Source organism: Anguilla anguilla, chromosome 10 (assembly GCF_013347855.1).
Source record: "Anguilla anguilla isolate fAngAng1 chromosome 10, fAngAng1.pri, whole genome shotgun sequence".
NCBI classification, from domain to species: Eukaryota; Metazoa; Chordata; class Actinopteri; order Anguilliformes; family Anguillidae; genus Anguilla; species Anguilla anguilla.
The window spans coordinates 24,292,459-24,311,530 of NC_049210.1; the positions used below are offsets into that span (position 1 = coordinate 24,292,459).

Consider the following 19,072-nt stretch of genomic DNA (forward strand, 5'->3'; position numbering starts at 1 on the left):
CTGTTTATGATCAGTTAATTGACATTGATCAGCACTTGACATGGGTAGGCAATGTGATCTTTGTGTCTTTGTGTTGTGTTAGTTTATTGTTTTTGCCTGAAATCTGTGAGGGGGAAGTGTGAAGGTGTTAAGTTAATTTGTTTTCGTGTTGGTGTGGGGGCACTCTCTCTCTCTCTATGCAGTAAACAACAGCACACACCCGGAACTGCTGCATCTACCTCCCAGGGGTGTCACACCAGCGTGACATTTCTTCTCTTTCCTTCTTTAATTTTTAATTATTTTTTGGTTTTATTGTATGTCGGCACCATTGCAAATGAGGTTTCCACCGTCAATGTGTCCCCGAGAATGTTAAATACAGAATAAATATCATACCATTACTCAGTGAGATCTTTACTGTAGGGCTTTACTGTAGAAGAGTCACCTGTAAAGTGAGTGTAACAGCATGGTGCGTAATAGAGAACTGTGTATGTAGGATGCAGCGCACCTTGACTGAGTGCAAGTGGCGTAGCAGATTGCAGTACCACCCTTTCTAAAAACTGAGAAAAAGCAAAGGAACAGGTAAATGCATTTTGTCAACATTGCAAAAAACCGATCATCCCCAAAACTGATCAGCGTTACCAGAACTGATCTGAGATCTCTTCTCATTATTGTAAAGACTGGCCTGAGATCAATTCAACCCAGGAGCTGTTGAACTACACAATTATGAACTTCTCATTTAAAACACCTTTTACAACAAATGAAAACGAAAGGAAGCTAATTCATATACCACCAAAGTAAACTGGGTTTTTTGCTGAAACAAAGAAATAAGAACAATAGAAAATAGTCCACAAGAGTTTTCATAGAAACCAAACAGTCCTCTCAAAGGGCAGTGAAAGGATCATCTTCTGATTGGATAGGAGCGTACGATTTCAATCACTGCACTCCTTCTTCATCCACATATGTTGAGGGGAACCAGCCAACCTAAACAATATACACATATAATAACAGCATATGTTATCTATCCACTCATTATTTGATAAACTCCTCAGATTGAACTAGACGCTTGGCTAACCGCTGGGGTTTCCTGCAGAGACACCTGTGACTAATAACAATAAAAACAGACAATTAATTACTTCTGCTTTGCAGATTAAAACCCTGAAAAGCGGCATGCAATTCTATGACAGAAACAGGCATTGACAGCAAGGCTGTTCCAGTGAATTACTGCATACAGGCTTTCAACAGGGAAGGAACCCATGGTCTAAATTGGCTGCCTGCTTGAGAATGGACCCACAGCTTTCTGTCTGCATTTAAAGAGGACTCCTGCAGTTTCCAGTCTGCATTAAAGAGAAACTTTGCAGTTTTATGTCGGTATTATAGAACCTTGGAGGTGAGACCCTGCGGTGAAGTCCGTAGGGCAGCCATCTCTCAACCCACGTACAAATCCCCCCTGTGAGGTCGGGGGTCCCATTCCCAGCTACTTTCTGTACTGTGATCCCATCTCTATCTGTAACCCTCTATGCTTTCCCCCATCTGAATGAAGTTAAAAAATGAATTAGGAGGATGGACTGTCCCCTCTCATTTTTTTTTATTTTTTTTTTACAAAAATGGCCCATGTTGTTTCCCATATGCATAAGACAGAACCTTCAGTTTCCTGTCTGCATTACTGAGAATGATGTGCAGTTTCCTGTCTGCATTAGTGAGAATGTGTAGGTTCCTGTCTGTATTAGTGAAAATGGGTAGAGTTTCCGGTCTGTATTAGATAGTAGGTGTAGGGTTTCCTGTCTGAATAAGACAGAACCTGCAGTTTCCTGTCTGCATTAGTGAGATTCAGTAGTTTCTTGTCTGCATTAGAACAGGCCCACACGGTCTGCAGCCAATCTCACCCTGCCACTGGCTTCGCCTTTCCACCAGCCCTGGTCACCACCAATTTTGCTGTAGATCTTGACTATGTCACCCTCTCTGAGGGACAGCTCCCGCAGGTCACGCACCGCAAAGTTGTACCTGGCGATCGCCGTGCCAATGGGCCGAGGGGAAAACACTGCAGACAATGTTGAACAGACAGTCTGTTATTGAATTGCCACACTGAGAACAATGCTCTTAGAGAAGAGCACATTTTTCAGCATGCATGCATGCATACAAATACACAAATACACTCTCACCACACTACACACACACACCATTGAATTTTCCTATTTTTGCCTTTGCCCTATGATTGTGTATGAACCTAGCTACCTGACCAGTTAAATTGTAAGGGTGAGGATTATCAATCCTACAAAAATGGGAAAATTTGAGCAATAGAGGGAAAGAGAGCCAGACAAAAGAGCAGAGGAGAGAGAAGTACCTGACCAGAAAGGGGTGGAGCCTTGTGAGGAGTAGCCCTGTGGACTGTGGAAAGAGAAGCTATAGGAGGCACTGGAGGCTACAGAGTGAGAGAAAGAAAAGAAGCAGAGCTGGAAGAGTTAAAATACAAGAATCATTCCGCAACTCTTCAGAGACGAATGAATAAAACCTTGGGCAACAGCGTTTCCTACTTAGCACTGTGTCCACACTTCTCCTGTACCCCATACTCTTCTATACCCTGCATTCCAGTTACAAACAACTAACTCCCAACCCCTGTGGTCAAACAGCAGCTAATGGGGGGGGGGGGGTCTTACCTGGAGACCGCATACTGGAGCGAGAGTTTGACTGCTCTTGGGATTTGTAGGGGTACTGTAACGTTGTGTCCAACAGCTTGAAGCTCTCTTTTAAAGAGTGTGCCTGGTAGTACTCAACCAGCTCCTACAGCCATACGGGAAAGCGCACAATGAAATTATAACCACTACAATCCTTGCTAATCCAAGGATTTGTACACTGCAAGTGACAAACTGTAAGCATTTATAATCAGTGTTTTTCCCCTCGTTCCTCTGATTTAAAAAAGAATTTATCCTAGAACTAGATTTTTAAGAGTCAGCAAAACATCTTCATATAATGTAATAAAACCCAGTGTATTAAGTTGGAAATATGGCTCAGACTTTACTGGTGAAAACTTGATGAATCTAATTTACAAATATGAGTAAAGTCAATGGAGGACATGCTGAGGTTCACAGTCGGCAGAAACAAGCTCTAACACAGTAAACCCTAAAATAGCTAGTAGGTGCCAGAGGTAGGGCAGTACCAATATATACAAATACTCTTGCCAAACAACTATCTAAAAGTTACCTCCTACATTAAATCTTTGTACGTAACTGGCCTTGGTCAAGGATTGAGTAACAGTAAAGCACAGCCAGGAGCTAGAAGACTAATAGAGATACAGCATGCTACATTCAATATTACAAATATTCAGATGCTTCTTTTTTGAAGGGCTATGGAAGACGGTGTACTTATCGGTGAATTTAAATCATACCAATATAACAGCTACCAGCAATGTTCTCTGTTTTTTCTAAGAATAAGTCAACACGTGAATTCTCACCAAAAGGCTTTCAAACTTCTTAGCCTCAGTTATGTGGATCCAGTTGTCTTTCTCTACAACTTTAATGTGCTTCACCTCATCATTAAACCTGCAGAAAACAGACCACTGTGACTGTAGAACCCCTGAGCTTCAGGGTGTGTATACATAATGTACAAAAGGACATTAGGCATTATAAAATATGGATAGGATAGAGGAGCTCCATGAATCACAGAGTACTTGCTAATAAGTAACAGAGCAATGCTAATGGTGACTGATGGATACTTTCTGGCTATATGTCCAGAATATATTATGGTATCCAGGCAGTATAACCAGAAGGTACCCATCACCGATTACCTGTGGTGTTGGTCCATTTGTTGTTATCAACATATTCACTGATTGGTCAAAATCGCCTCTCAGGTTTGGATATAAATAAAATGACAGAATATCCTTGTGATACGTATTTTACTGTCCTTGGGTACCAGACTGTTCTTCTCTCTTATATGGGTTCCAAGCTGCCCACTCTAACTGTGTAAGTATTTGTATTGTATTGCTTAAGTATTTTGCCTCGAGTAGCAGTGGGTCACACTTCTACTGGCCAACACTGCACTTTTTGCATTTGCTGCCAAATTGTAACAAAAGTGTTGTGTGATACCTTTGTTAACACTGACATCATTATAAATTAACTAATTTTATTATTAATAAAAGTGAAACCCCAACCCCACCCTAAAGCTACTATCTAACCCTAATCCCCACATTAATGTCAGAACCAACAACCTTAAATCCTTATTCTTAACTGCCATCCCAACCCAGGCTCCTGACCATCATCCCAACCCTAAACAACCCGCCCCAAATTCTAATCCCATGCCCAAGCTGCATACTCAGACACCACTTTGCAGTGAAACAGCAGTGTTATGGTACTTCTTGCAGGCAGCGCTCTCACTTGATGCTGATGGCGAATCTCTCTGCCTCTGCCGTTCTCTCACGGATCAGGTAGGTCCCACTGCTGTGGGACTTCAGCAGGTTATCAGCTTGCTGCCTTTCCATGTTCCCCGCAAACCTGAACCAAACAAGGAACGTAAAACAGAGTCAGGAGAAGAGATAGTCAGAGACAGCTCCAGTGAACAGCAGCATCACAACAGCGCAATGCTCATCATATACGAAACTGATGTACATCAACGAACAATTAAAAATGTGTAACAAATGAACTAGGCATTTTTATATATTCATTAAATTATATGGAATCATTCATATTTTCTAATAGTGGCTAAATACTTGAGCATAAAAAGGAGAAACGATTGGAATATTTTATTTGTTATTTCAACTAGAAAAGTCCTCCTTCCTCCTCAAAGTGATGTAAAAAAATTAGAAAATGTTAAAGGAAGAAAAGTTTTTAAAAAAAAACTATGAATCTGTTAGATGCATTTAACGGCACTTCTCTATTCCATCAGTTTATTAGACCAATCAAATGTTCTATACACAAACATAAAGGGGTGTACCACAGATATGCATTATAATCCATCTCTCTGGATGACTGACGACTGGGTGATGGCTGGAGATAAGAAAAAGCAATAAAGAAATTATAATCAGCATTGGGCAGAGTCGTAAAATCAGTATTAAAACCACTGTGGAAACTAATGACAAACGTCCAGAACCCTATACCCTGCTATGACAACTAATACTTTGCTATGACTTCATCCTAGAGGAGATTCAGACTAACTTCAACGTGCATTCCCTTGACTTAGAGTGATGAGTTTGAGTGTTTTTCAACATATGCCATCACAAGTATTCAGATGATAAGAGCAGATTTATGAAATTAATGACAAGCAATGAATTAATTAAAATTTTCAAACAATGCATATTCCTGTACTTGCATATAATCAATGAATTGCTTGAATCCAGCCCTACAGTGTGTAACAGTAAACATCTCATAGTTTGCAGATATGAGATGTAATTTGCCATTTTAATCCCCTGACCAATCAGACACTGTATTGAGATTGGTGGGCGTGCCTTTGGATCCAAACAGGGCTTGACGTAGGAGCTGGGGAAGAAGCCAGTCTTCTGGGACTGGAAGAGCTTCCCCTGGAAGAAATAAAGGAAACACGCATTGGCTCTGTTTCCATGATAACTGCATATGAAAGCGTGCAAACAAGCCTGAGTTCAGTATCAGGACTCTTTACTTCTCTTGACTTGATTGACACAACAAAAGAACCTGAAGCACTGAGTTCTGTGCTGACTGAACCTGCTTCCACAGCACTCCTCACACACAGAGTTTAACATAACAATGGCCACTGAATAACAGAAAACAAGGTGTAATTCATGAAAATGGACGAACACTGTCATCAGCTCGGAGAGATGGTATATATACAGTATATTTCTGGTGTGTGTGTGTGTGTACATGCATAAACTCACCTCCCACCACAAGGTGTCAGGGTCCCCCTTCAGCAACTCGATGATGTCACCAGTGTGGAAGGTGAGCACAGGTGTCCCTGGAGGAGTGGGGCTGCCGTGATAATTCTGTATTGCCACCATCTTTGGACCTTGTTACAGATAGATGCCATTTATAAAGCACCTTTCATAATCTCAAAGTTCTTTACAGTGAAGGGACATGCTCATGCTCAACCAAAACCCATGTGTAGAAAACATTTCAAATTCTTTATGCAAAATCCTGGCCCTTCCATTGAACATACATTTGTATATCTGAGAAAATAGATACACTGCCCTTTTTTGTTTTGGATTTGATCTTGGGGAATGTTTTCATTTTTAAACTACCAATTGAGTAGCTTAACCACAATATTTCAATCCAGCTTGCAGTCCTGCCACTTCTCCACAGTGCAGCACCAGAGAGCTGTCTGTGACCTGAAACCTGACCTCTGCCTGCTAACTGAAAATTTTGCTGACGCACTTCAGACCGGTGCCAAAACATTTAAATATTCATAACAAAAGAAAGCCACTTTAGGGTAACATGGGGATGAGGATCTTACCTGATGTTGTCAGTCCACACTCCTGTTAGGATACATGTCATTAAAAATGTTAAATATCACAATAACAATACAACAAAGTTTTGAATTGATTCACAGTTCAGAGATGGGATAAGTTTAAAAACAAAACATAAAACAGCACTCAAAACTCAATGTGTGACACTGAACACAACAAAATATTTTAATATGCATTGAGATTTTAATATTTGAACTTACTGTATGGTGAGGACCTGAAGGCAGAAAGTGAAAGAGAGAAAGAAATAGGTGGAGGAATCAGTCCATATAAGATAGGTACTACTGCAAATAAAGGAAGTTACATTTGACCTTGACTGTATTGTTATCAGAGGTAAAGTGGTGAGACTTACTTATTTTGCAGATGGACACAGCCTCCAGGCATTCCTTATGGGCACTGGTCCCACACTTGGGGCAGTAGTACCCCTGATAGAAGATGCCCCTGAGGAGACAGGAGGGCTGCCATGATTTAAAAAAATGTTTTTGTATAATTTATTTCAATGACACAAATGCAGCTAACATAACGTTTATAACACAACAAGTACTATTATAATACAACACAAATTTCCAATATCACCACTACCAGTCATATTTAGTCAATGCCTACAAGTCATAATCCAAACAAAATTTTAATACGTTGAGTCACATTTATAATTTCATCACTCATCTTTTATCTTAAACCCTAATCCCATGCCCCATCTATATCGACACATTCAAACATTCCAACACTCATTCATTCATTCAAGTATAAACATGGGACACACTAATCACAACCAACAATTAAACAAAAAAGGAAGCAAAATACAAAAGGTAAAACAAAATTTGCCATGATTCTGAGGTTGGACATTCAAGTATCTCTCCCTCTAGTGGTCAAATAGTACCCATTTCATTTGTTTAGTGATGGGCGTTTGAGCATGTGCAAGCCCGTGGCTGCGTCCCAATACATTTTCCTTGTATCTGCATTTTGTACCCTCATCTAATTCTCGCTGTCGATTTCACAAATGAGCAGAATAACACAAAAAATGGAACCACTACAAATTTACCGCACACAGAGGTAATACTTTGCATAAGTAAATGTTGATTTGACAATTGCGTCTTAATGAAGCCCCATATTGATTCAACATTGCATGCATGCAGGCTTGTGGTTTCAAAATGAGCATTTGGGGGTTGTGGGAAGTGAGGGATAATTATGGAAAGTGAGGTATTCATTGACAATTTGGGGTCTGCAGAGTAAGCAGTTCAGTTCAATCCGTCTGGACTGCTGTCAGAGGTCTGTAAATACACCGGGGGTTGCTGGTTCTGTAAGGTGCTATCATTGGCATAACTGGGCTATTTGTAGTTAGTGGTTCTTTGTAAACTAAAGCTGGCAGTATGCCCAGTAAGAAGAAGGAACTTCAGGATTGAAAACCACTGACGAACATGTCCACGAGCACTGTTGTCGGTATACTCAGTGAGAACACCGCACCGTTTAAAGTCGCTCCACGCCGCTGAGCCGTGAATAATTACGAGGCAGCTATTAACCAGGGCTGGAATTTCGCCCAGACCTCCGTCTCGCGGCTACACCATGAATGTATAAAGAGAAGGGCTACGCGAGATCACAACACAAAACAAAAAGTTTGAAGTGTTTAAAGTGGCTTTAGTTTATCTAGCTAATCAAAAGAAGAAAAAAAGGTGAATGAGATGGTACGTTCACCCTCTAAATCAGAGTAGGATGGAGAATGGAGAGTTTTGTCTGTTCATTCGGCAATTGCGGAGTTTAGACGAGGGGGTCCACTTTCTCTTATTTCCGAACGTATGCTAGGCATTTTAATGACTTGCTGAAACGAGTAGCACCATTCATCAAACATGCGAGAACTCACAGAATTCCCATCTCTACAGAAGAGAGATTGGCGTTGACTCTCCATACATTAGCATGTGAAGTCTGCCCTCTGAACTCTCAACCGTGACGTAACCAACCATGTGATATTTGGACCAATAGCTGAGAAGGGGAGGTCGGAGAACATTTTCTAAAAGTTCTCCCTGGAGGCCGTCGCACACTGCACCGTGAGAACACACAACATTGCGTCTTTTTGTTCTTCAGTTGTTCTCATTGCGTCTTTTTGCTCAAAAAGTTCTACTTCTTACAAAGTATACTGCCTACTTAAATGGATTTAGTTTGTCAGTGCTTCTGTGTAAATGAGCCAGCTGTAATTTGCAGATCTGCATACATAGCTCAGCGGTATTTAGTGGTCCTGCGTAAATGGGTCAGCAGTTGATAGCGGTTCTGCATACATAGCTCAGCAGTTGTTAGCGGTTCTGCATACATAGCTCAGCAGTTGATAGCGGTTCTGCATACATAGCTCAGCAGTTGATAGCGGTTCTGCACACATAGCTCAGCAGTTGTTAGCGGTTCTGCACACATAGCTCAGCAGTAGTTAGTGGTTCTGCATACATAGGTCAGCAGTAGTTAGTGGTTCTGCATACATAGCTCAGCAGTAGTTAGTGGTTCTGCATACAAACCTCAGCAGTAGTTAGTGGTTCTGCATACATAGCTCCGCAGTAGTTTGTGGTTCTGCATACATAGCTCAGCAGTAGTTAGTAGTTCTGCGTACATAGCTCAGCAGTAGTTAGTGGTTCTGCATACATAGCTCCGCAGTAGTTAGTGGTTCTGCATACATAGCTCAGCAGTAGTTAGTGGTTCTGCATACATAGCTCAGCAGTAGTTAGTGGTTTTGCATACATAGCTCCGCAGTAGTTTGTGGTTCTGCATACATAGCTCAGCAGCAGTTACTGGTTCTGCATACATAGCTCCGCAGTAGTTAGTGGTTCTGCATACATGGCTCAGCAGTTGTTAGCGGTTCTGCATACATAGCTCAGCAGTTGTTAGCAGTTCTGCACACATAGATCAGCAGTAGTTAGTGGTTCTGCATACATAGGTCAGCAGTAGTTAGTGGTTCTGCATACATAGCTCAGCAGTAGTTAGTGGTTCTGCATACAAACCTCAGCAGTAGTTAGGGGTTCTGCATACATAGCTCAGCAGTAGTTAGTGGTTCTGCATACATAGCTCAGCAGTAGTTCGTGGTTCTGTATACGTAGCTCTGCAGTAGTTAGTGGTTCTGCATACATAGCTCAGCAGTAGTTAGTGGTTCTGCATACATAGCTCAGCAGTAGTTAGTGGTTTTGCATACATAGCTCCGCAGTAGTTTGTGGTTCTGCATACATAGCTCAGCAGCAGTTACTGGTTCTGCATACATAGCTCCGCAGTAGTTAGTGGTTCTGAATACATAGCTTAGCAGTAGTTAGCGGTTCTGCATACATAGCTCAGCAGTAGTTAGTGGTTCTGCATACATAGCTCCGCAGTAGTTAGTGGTTCTGCATACATAGCTCAGCAGTAGTTAGTGGTTCTGCATACATAGCTCAGCAGTAGTTAGTGGTTCTGCATACATAGCTCCGCAGTAGTTAGTGGTTCTGCATACATGGCTCAGCAGTTGTTAGCGGTTCTGCATACATAGCTCAGCAGTAGTTAGTGGTTCTGCATACATAGCTCCGCAGTAGTTAGTGGTTCTGCATACATAGCTCAGCAGTTGTTAGCAGTTCTGCATACATAGCTCAGCAGCTGATAGCGGCTCTGCATACATAGCTCAGCAGTTGTTAGCGGTTCTGCATGCATAGCTCAGCAGTAGTTAGTGGTTCTGCATACATAGCTCCGCAGTAGTTAGTGGTTCTGCATACATAGCTCAGCAGTTGTTAGCAGTTCTGCATACATAGCTCAGCAGCTGATAGCGGCTCTGCATACATAGCTCAGCAGTTGTTAGCGGTTCTGCATGCATAGCTCAGCAGTAGTTAGTGGTTCTGCATACATAGCTCAGCAGTAGTTAGTGGTTCTGCATACAAACCTCAGCAGTAGTTAGTGGTTCTGCATACATAGCTCAGCTGTAGTTAGTGGTCCTGCATACATAGCTCAGTGGTAGTTAGTGGTTCTGCATACATAGCTCCGCAGTAGTTAGTGGTTCTGCATACATAGCTCAGCAGTAGTTAGTGGTTCTGCATACATAGCTCAGCAGTAGTTAGTGGTTCTGCATACATAGCTCAGCAGCAGTTACTGGTTCTGCATACATAGCTCCGCAGTAGTTAGTGGTTCTGCATACATGGCTCAGCAGTTGTTAGCGGTTCTGCATATATAGCTCCGCAGTAGTTAGTGGTTCTGCATACATAGCTCAGCAGTAGTTAGTGGTTCTGCATACATAGCTCAGCAATAGTTAGTGGTTCTGCATACATAGCTCAGCAGTAGTTACTGGTTCTGCATACATAGCTCAGCAGTAGTTAGTGGTTCTGCATAAATGGATCAACTGTAGTTAGTGGTTGTTTGTAAATTGGTCTCCTGGTTGCTCACCTCAGCAACATCTTACAGGTCTTGCAGCTGGTGTTCTTCTCAAATGTGTGCATCTGGAAATTATGATGGTTGGCGGTGGCTCTATCAGGCTTTATATTTGACCTGAGGGACAAACAAACAGACAGACAGACACATGTGAGGCCTGTTTTACAGGACTCTAAAGGAAGTGGTGAGCTGGACTCTAAAGGCAGCAGTGTGTCAGAGGACTGCATGTGAGAGTCTCAGCAATCAAAGGTTTCAGTACGGCCACTCCTTTTTTAACAAAAAACGGCAAAAGGGAAATCGAGAACACAAGCCTCTTCTGTATTGATAATTTGAGGAGACAAAACAGGTAATGAGCACAAGGCATTGTGCTGCCAATCATTATTGTTCCAGAATCTAGGTTGCAAACCAAGGGGGACTTAGCCTTTCTGATCAAAGCTCCTAGACTCGGGAACAGCCTTCTGTTAAGTGTAAGAACTGCAGTCTCTGTCTCCTCTTTCACGTCCCGCATAAAAACTCATTTTAATATTATTGGTTTCGTAAATGCTTTTTTAAATACTTTTTGTAACCTGGGATATGTCTTATTGCTATCTTTTATCGTTATTATTATTATTATTATTATTATTATTATTATTAATTTAATTGTGCATATTGTTGATTTTACTCCCTGTAAAGCACTTTGTGCTCTGTGCTTGAGAGGTGCTCTACAAGTGACTAAGTGTCCAGGTGATGTAGATTGCCTGGTCGGGATTTTGGCCAAGACATAGGGCAAGCCCAAATATTTTTCAAAGAATACCTTCAGATCTTTAATGACCACAGTGAATCAGACTCTAGTTTACTGTCTCACACAAAGGATGTCATATCCTATAGCACGGTTCCTGTCACTGTGGTGCATGATTGGATTTTACTTGTCTGCCCGAGTGGCCCAACAATACCACTCCAGCAGCAATCTGACTTCCATGGAACTATACAGACAGAAGCCCCCACAGTTTAACGCTTTCATTATCCAGTCTAGGGACAGTACAGTGGCTATGGATAATGGCCATGCAGTGATGCAGTGAAATTCAGAAATTTAATATGGCTCACATGGCCATTTCAAACTGTTCCATCCACTTCCTCTTCATATCCTCTGTCTTACAGAAGAACTGGAACCCCTGTTTCCCCTGCAGCTGGATCAGATAAAAACCATAGGACCACTGGAGGGAGAGAGAGAGAGAAAAAGTAAGAGAATGGGAGAGAGAAAGAGATATAGGAAGTGAGAGAGAGAGAGAGAGAGAGAGAGAGAGAGAGCGACATTTATCCTGGCAATAGAGTGCGAAAAAAGTTGAACCACGGAGTCATAGTCTCAAAGTAAACTATTCAATAGGAAGGATTTATCTCACACAGACATGCACAGTCTTCTATAGATTCAGTTAAAAAAATGGATCAGCTTACCATCTTTCCACTCGACTGAAAAAACCAAGGAAAGAGACATCCCATTATAAATAGGTCTTAACAGAGAAAGGCAACTGACAATATGAGTTGAGCAGGAAAATATATGATGCTTTATGAAACTCAAACATGTTTGAGGGTGTGTTTGTGTGTGTGTGCATGTGTATGCATGTGTGATGAGTTTTCAGTGTGTTTTCTGTGCACCGTGTGTTGAGGGGAAGCAGATTTACCTTCTTCATGTCTCTGTTGCTCATGGGGTCATCTGTCATTTTATATGCCTGGAGCTCAATGATCTCCTTCAGCTCATAGTTATACCCTTTCCGCTTGCAGACAACCACTACCTTATCAAACAGGAAAATGTACCTGAAATACCAGAACAGTAAGCATCAAAAAGACAGTTGTCTTCCTCCATCAAATGTAGGATAGCTCACAGATGACAAACACATTCTGATCTCCAAGTGACAAGCCCAGGCCAATAACTGGGGAGAGGAGGATACTAAACTACAACATTCTTGGAACTGTGGTTACTACTGTGTCGGGACACCAAACAAATTATCACCACACTTTAGACACCGTCCAGGGGAGGGTGATCTGGATTAAAACAGTCAGGGCGGGGTTCCCTGGCTCACCTGTCCTGCTTGGTGCGGTTGATGACAGAGCACACCTTCAGCTCTCCGTCCATCTTGGGTCTTCCATATTCCTCCAGCTTCATGTGCTGCAAGGCCACAGACTGTCAATGCTTTTAGAACACAGGGACTGTCAGTGTTGGAAGGGCAGTGACCATCAGAGAGAGTCAGTGTTGTTTCGGATTGCTGAAACTAACGCTAATATTCTCCACTTTTATATGTCAATCTGGATAACAGCATTTGCTAAGTGATTATAATGCAATGTAATAGCACATGGATTGTCAGTGCTGTAAAGGCACAGAGATAGTCAGTTCTGTAAAACCAAAGACTGTCAGTTGTTATAGGACAGACACTGTTAGATGTGCAATAGCACAGGGACTGCCAGTATTCTAATATAACTAACTGCACTATATTCTACTTACCTGAGTCTACCTGTACTTTCTGTATATAGTTTGGCTATGGAATGAGCCCTGTTTTTTGACAGGACAAAGGATATTTGGTTATACTGTTATTTTTTATTTTTCTTACACATTTATGGTTTTTGGTTACTGTAGACCCCCTAATTTGGGATAGGGTCGTACAAAGCATTTGATGTTTTTCTCTATTTCCCTCTGTTGATTAACTAATAAACGACACAAATATTTCTACATTCCTGTTTCCTATATGATTGCCTAATACTGGCTTATATTCTGTCACTTTGATTCCCGTATTATATCAGGGTACAGAGTAGATGGTGCTCTGTATTCACTGACACCAGTGTTCTGAAATTCCATTTGATTATGACTTTTTATATTTTGGAAGGAGTAATGATTGCCTGGCACCCCTTATTGATGCCTTTGTTACTTTGCTAACCAGTAACACTACAGTTATGAGCTCAGTTAGAATTTTAGCACAAACCATCCATGATGTAACAGGCAAAGGCTTGTAAGAGCACAGTTAATATCAGTGCAGTTAAACTGTCCTCTCACCACTCCGCATTAAGACACCATGCCAGTGTTCATTTAATGATACCACGCAGGGCACAGCGAATATTCAGTACCTGCACAGTCGTTCAACACACAGCCTGGGTGTAAATAAACATATTTAAACCTGTGTTGTGGGGCTAATTGCTCTCATGGAGGGAAACTGACAAACACAGCTACAATTTTCAATTCACACCAATTTAAATCTTGTCCTCTCTCTGGGCATTTCACTGCTCTGCTGGTGTAAATTATTCATTAGGCCCAGAAAACTGCAAAAGAGTGAAACAGCAGGGGAGTGGAGGGAGTCAGAGAGAGAGTAAAAATTTAGAAGTCTCCCCTGAGATAATCTGTACATACAACAGACACAAAGATCTTTTCAACACAACCGGTAAGTGGCGAAAGAACAACCTGGCAGCAGTAAATGGTGTTAATGAAGTTGGGGGCAAACTGGCTGCTGGGAGACTAGTTAACTCCAGACTTACCAGGTTTTCAATTGAGTCCTGAAATTCATTTATTTTCTTCAAGGTTTCGTTGTCTCTTTTCACCTCATTTATATACATAGCCAAATCCTTCCAAAGAAAACAAGAGGAATACAAATATTAAACTAAATGTCACTCTATAATTAAGTCTCATCATTTAACTCTTTAGTCAGTTAAAAAATTCCTTCAGGTGAGGAGAGCAATTGAACCTACAGGCTATTGTACTACAACCGTTAAATATTCAAAACCACTTGGCTCCACCCTGATCTCATGGACAGCTGGACAACCTAATTACCTGCATGGCCTCCAAGGCCTCCTTCAGCTCCTGTTGTTCTGGCCTATTAACTGAGTGACTTAGTAGCTCCTGAAACAAGGACACAAAACAGCACTTGCAGTGTTAAACGCACACACACCCAGCGTTACACTCACAGTGATTATACACAGGGGTTAAATTGGGATTTGGGAGGTGGGTGGACCCTGACAAAGGTATAAACCAATGAATGTCTCAGCTCAAAATAGTTGTATCTTTAATGTATCGTGCACATAATTGTAATTAAGGAAAACAATGTTATGAAAAGAATGTATACTATTGATGCAAGCTTTTACATAAAATATTTAAAGTTTATTGAGTGTCATTAATGCTGAGAATTTTTTTACCCACAAAAATAATCGGTCATCCTCCTCTTTTGTCCTCCCTTTCTTCCTCCTTTATCCATCTTTCTTAAACTGTCAAATTGAAACAAAATAAAACCAGCGGCAACTGGTGAGCTGATAATTGGTGATGCACAAAACCTTCCTTTAAACTAATCATTGATCTCAAACTGTTTTAATTAATCTTCAGTAATTAGCGAGCATACAAACGATCTGACTAAGCAATTGGAAAGGGACACACAGCTTCTTCGCATTGTGTTTGGGAGATTAAATGATAAATGCAATTTAGAAAAATCAGTTTTAATCACTAAGCAGTGGCGGAATCTTCCCCTGATTTTCCTTGAGTATCTATGCAATTAATCCACAAAATAGGATACTCAATAGCAATACTATCATATATAGCCAGCTCTCCCCAAATAGGCAGTTTTAGTGAGTAGCCTAGGCCTTATAGCCTACATTTATTTTCATTTGCAGTACGAAATTGTGCACATTTTTAATCAACATTATTTGTGGATACATGCACTTCTTTCTCCGGCCTCAAATTCATGGTAAATATCTGAAATGCGTAGATTGTAAACAAAATTGAAGTGCAAGTTTTGTTTTTGCTGGTAATTCTGAAGCTAACATGGTAGATAACAGATTGGTGTATCTTGTTTGTTAAGTGTAGATTACTTGGTGATTAAAACTGATTTTTAACGGATAAATTGAATTTATGATTTAATCCCCCTAACACGGTATGAAGACGCTGTGTGTTAGGCTACTTGCCATTTGATTAGTCCGATTGGCACGCTTGATAATAAAGGAAAAATTACTAATGAAAACAGGTTGATATCAATGATTAGTTTAAAGGAAAGTTTTGTGCCCCACCAATTTTCAGCTCACCAGTCGCCGCTGAATAAAACGTTATGTAGGCTATGTCGGAAATATTCAATCCTAGCTTAGCTGCTGACCAGCAACCTGCTGATTTTGCTGTAGCAATCAAAGTTCCCATTAATAGTAGCTGGCGTTCGTGGGGGCTGTTTATTCATCTCTCTTTAAAATGTTGCATAGTTGAAATTACATGTTAATGAAATGAGTTACCTACCGCGTCCGCTTCCATACAATCAAGACAATCAACAATATTTTTCTTTCCTTGCCTGCCTATAAACGACTGTTCCTCTGAGTTTTTTTTCTTCGGATTTTTGATTGGTTGAGCGAGTAACTGGCTAGAGGGAACATGTGGACTGGAGGATACGAAAAATGGACTGGATTGTCATAGTTATTTGTAAAACCGCCGGTCAAAATGATTTATTTATTTACCATAGGTGGGTGGACGTCGTCCACCTGCGTCCACCCCCAATTTAAGCCCTGATTATACATCCACCCCTCTTTTGTCCCAGTAGCCACAGCATGCGGTCATAATTTCCTTGCTACTTCAGCGCGTCCCTGGTGTCATGTTTATGAGCACCTGCAGAGAACATCTGTGGTGTTCACCTCTCGTAGGCAACGATTGAGTTATTGCTCATTGGACCATGAACAGCTGAGTTCACAACAGGGTCTAAACTCAAAACATGCCAATGAGGGCGAGCCTGCAGCCTAAGTACAACACCTCGAGCTACAGTGAAAGCATTCCTTGGTCCCACCACGCAGGAGAGGGACACACAGTCTCTGCTGCCTCCCTGGGAACCTGCAACCACCCATTAACAAATTACTCCCTCCCTTAATTATTTATATGTGGTGTTTAATCAATGATTACTATGTTACACGGGACATTTATTTTAGATAAGAATGGTGGCAGCCTACTTGAGCTGGTCCACAAGGAGTGCGTGTCTGTGAGAGCTGGACCATAGGAGGAGGTGTGTCTGTTTGAACTGGCACACAGGAAGGGGCGTGTCTGTTTGAGCTGGCACACAGGAAGGGCCGAGTCTGTTTTACCTTCAGCAGGAGATGGTACTTCAGAACCCTCTGCATGGGCACGACTAGTAGATCCTGTAGCTTAAACTTCCCCTCCTGCACCCTCATTGTGCATTCCTACACACACACACACACACACATGCACACACACACACTTCATTTTTTTCTTACATCACAAAAAGGAGTGGTATTGCAACCACAGGTCTATTTCAAAGGCACATGTTCAAAGAAACCAGATACTTTAATCTGGGAGCCCGCATGTTGCCACTCTGCAGTCTATAATTAGTACACTGATCAGATTACTCACTTTAATCTGTCAACCCTAAGGACGGGGCTCTGCGGTGTATGATCACCGCAGCAATTTGATTATTTGTAGTGATTTGGCAACCCATAGGATGTTTCTCTGTACGTGAGTAAGCTATGGTACAATTAGTGGGCTGTACTTCACCTCCACTTTCATCCTGAGGTCTTCCCGTGAGTTGATGAGAGTGTACAGGGTCTTCTGGGCACCTTCCATGTGACTGCAGTATTGACCATAGATCAGCAGGCTGGAGACACACAGACAAGGAGGTACAGACAGCGTCTGAGGTACGAGTGAAGCTTGAACTGACATGTGGGATATGGACAGAAAACTGAAGCACAGATGGACACACACACTCACTTATTTTGCATACAAAGTTTATAGCAAATTACCATTTATGGCTATCATTTGTTTATAGAACTATTTCTGCAGAACAGCTCTTAATTAATTAAGACTGTTGGCTATAGTTTATTATAATCGATTTAGATTTTAATTGAAACATCTGAACATCTATGTTAATTGTGCACTGTGGAGACCTCATGGGAAGATGACGCTGATCTATGGTGACATGGTGTAAGTCTCTATGCTACTAAGGAAAGAACTGTAAAAAGTCAAAGAAACAGTGTGTGTTTGTGTGTGGGTAACAGGTACTGACTGCTCCTTGAAGTCCAGGAAGATTTTTCCCAGGCCATTGCCCCCGCTCATCATGTTCATGTCAATGGCCTTCAGCAAAGCTAAGTGCACCTTGATCACCTCCTGCAGGACAAAAACGGGATCACAAACACAGGACCATAAACACCTAACTGTAAACTAAAACACATTTCTAAAAAGTAATGGTCAACTGATTGTCAAGAAAGTACAGTGACACAGGGAACACAATATGACCTAACTTCAGAAAGAAAATGCTATTATTTTCCAAAACACAAAATTATAAAACATCACTACCTCAAGATTAACAAAAACGGCTTCCATATCCTGTGGACTCAGGACCTGCTTCAGTGGAATCATATAACTCTGTGGAAAGAGTCGCACACATAAGAAATGTTCCCCTGAGGTGCACGCACACACACACACACACACACACACAGACACAGACACAGCAATCCTTCTAATCCTCCTTAATGTATCATGCCATAATTGTGTCACCAGTCCCTTTGGGTTGCAGGTAATCTCTATGTGTCTTTCTAAGCAATAAATTCTTCAGTGAGTAGCATGTTCTTCCTGCCACACAATTGACCTTCGACCCTATAGAAGAACAGGAGTCCCCTCCCATTGTGCATCAGACCCACCTTCTCGATGTCCTCCAGGGTCTTGTAGTACTTGGCCTCTGTCTCCTGGATCTCCAGCAGGCAGCAGTTCCTCTTATCGTCCTCTGTCATGCCCATCTTCTGTTCCATGGGTTCAACATATTTCAATGAGCAAAATATGCAGAGTTTTAAATGAGGACGCATGTATGAAAACCACTAAGACAGAACAAAATACCTGTTCAATGTCAATAGCCCAGCGAGGAAATTCCGGATTCTAAACATCTTGAAGGGTCAAAATCTAGGTTGAGCGACATTTAGACATAAATGGACTAAGCCTACCCCAATGTAGCTCAGGTTTTTACCCAGATACTGTATAGCCTGGCTACATACTAGTTGGCTAGACTGAGATTAGAGACATTTATCCATCAATGCTGCTTTAGAAAAATATAAAGTACAAATAACACAGTTCACACAGCATGAACTTCTGAAAACATTTTGAAGTGTCACTTTCAAGAGTTAGTCAAGCCACCTGTGTTTGTGTGACACCACTTAGTGCCAGTAATGCTTTCATTCAAGACCATTAGCCAAGCAAGTGAATAAGCCTAGCAATGTGTCAAAAACAGTACTGAGTAGCCATTTACAGAAAATAAACATTTGTTCAAACATATATTTTTGCAATTATAAACAAACAACAATAAATTAACAAATAAATGAGTGGGGAAAATGCATAAA

General features: G+C 41.3%; 1 protein-coding gene across 8 annotated transcripts in view; it reads right to left on the bottom strand.

Annotated features, from left to right (window-relative positions):
• Positions 1-385: 385 nt before the first annotated feature.
• Positions 386-19,072, bottom strand: part of LOC118206911 (guanine nucleotide exchange factor VAV2-like) — a 164,759-nt gene continuing 146,072 nt past the window's right edge. For 4 of the 8 annotated variants that reach the window (XM_035380075.1, XM_035380068.1, XM_035380071.1 and 1 more), the window contains 24 exons: positions 18,383-18,481; positions 18,039-18,107; positions 17,749-17,849; positions 17,241-17,340; positions 16,814-16,909; positions 14,544-14,612; positions 14,252-14,338; positions 12,811-12,896; positions 12,412-12,544; positions 12,185-12,199; positions 11,837-11,946; positions 10,769-10,870; positions 6,750-6,838; positions 6,601-6,614; positions 6,388-6,409; positions 5,816-5,943; positions 5,414-5,485; positions 4,903-4,955; positions 4,347-4,463; positions 3,428-3,515; positions 2,634-2,757; positions 2,321-2,398; positions 1,863-2,017; positions 386-960 (listed from right to left, as the gene is read on the bottom strand). In XM_035380075.1, coding sequence (XP_035235966.1) covers positions 913-960; positions 1,863-2,017; positions 2,321-2,398; positions 2,634-2,757; positions 3,428-3,515; positions 4,347-4,463; positions 4,903-4,955; positions 5,414-5,485; positions 5,816-5,943; positions 6,388-6,409; positions 6,601-6,614; positions 6,750-6,838; positions 10,769-10,870; positions 11,837-11,946; positions 12,185-12,199; positions 12,412-12,544; positions 12,811-12,896; positions 14,252-14,338; positions 14,544-14,612; positions 16,814-16,909; positions 17,241-17,340; positions 17,749-17,849; positions 18,039-18,107; positions 18,383-18,481 — 2,055 coding nt within the window. In that variant the 3' untranslated portion in view covers positions 386-912. The remainder of the gene's footprint in view (positions 961-1,862; positions 2,018-2,320; positions 2,399-2,633; positions 2,758-3,427; positions 3,516-4,346; positions 4,464-4,902; positions 4,956-5,413; positions 5,486-5,815; positions 5,944-6,387; positions 6,410-6,600; positions 6,615-6,749; positions 6,839-10,768; positions 10,871-11,836; positions 11,947-12,184; positions 12,200-12,411; positions 12,545-12,810; positions 12,897-14,251; positions 14,339-14,543; positions 14,613-16,813; positions 16,910-17,240; positions 17,341-17,748; positions 17,850-18,038; positions 18,108-18,382; positions 18,482-19,072) is intronic. The other 4 variants (XM_035380072.1, XM_035380070.1, XM_035380074.1 and 1 more) reach the window with 2 other exon arrangements.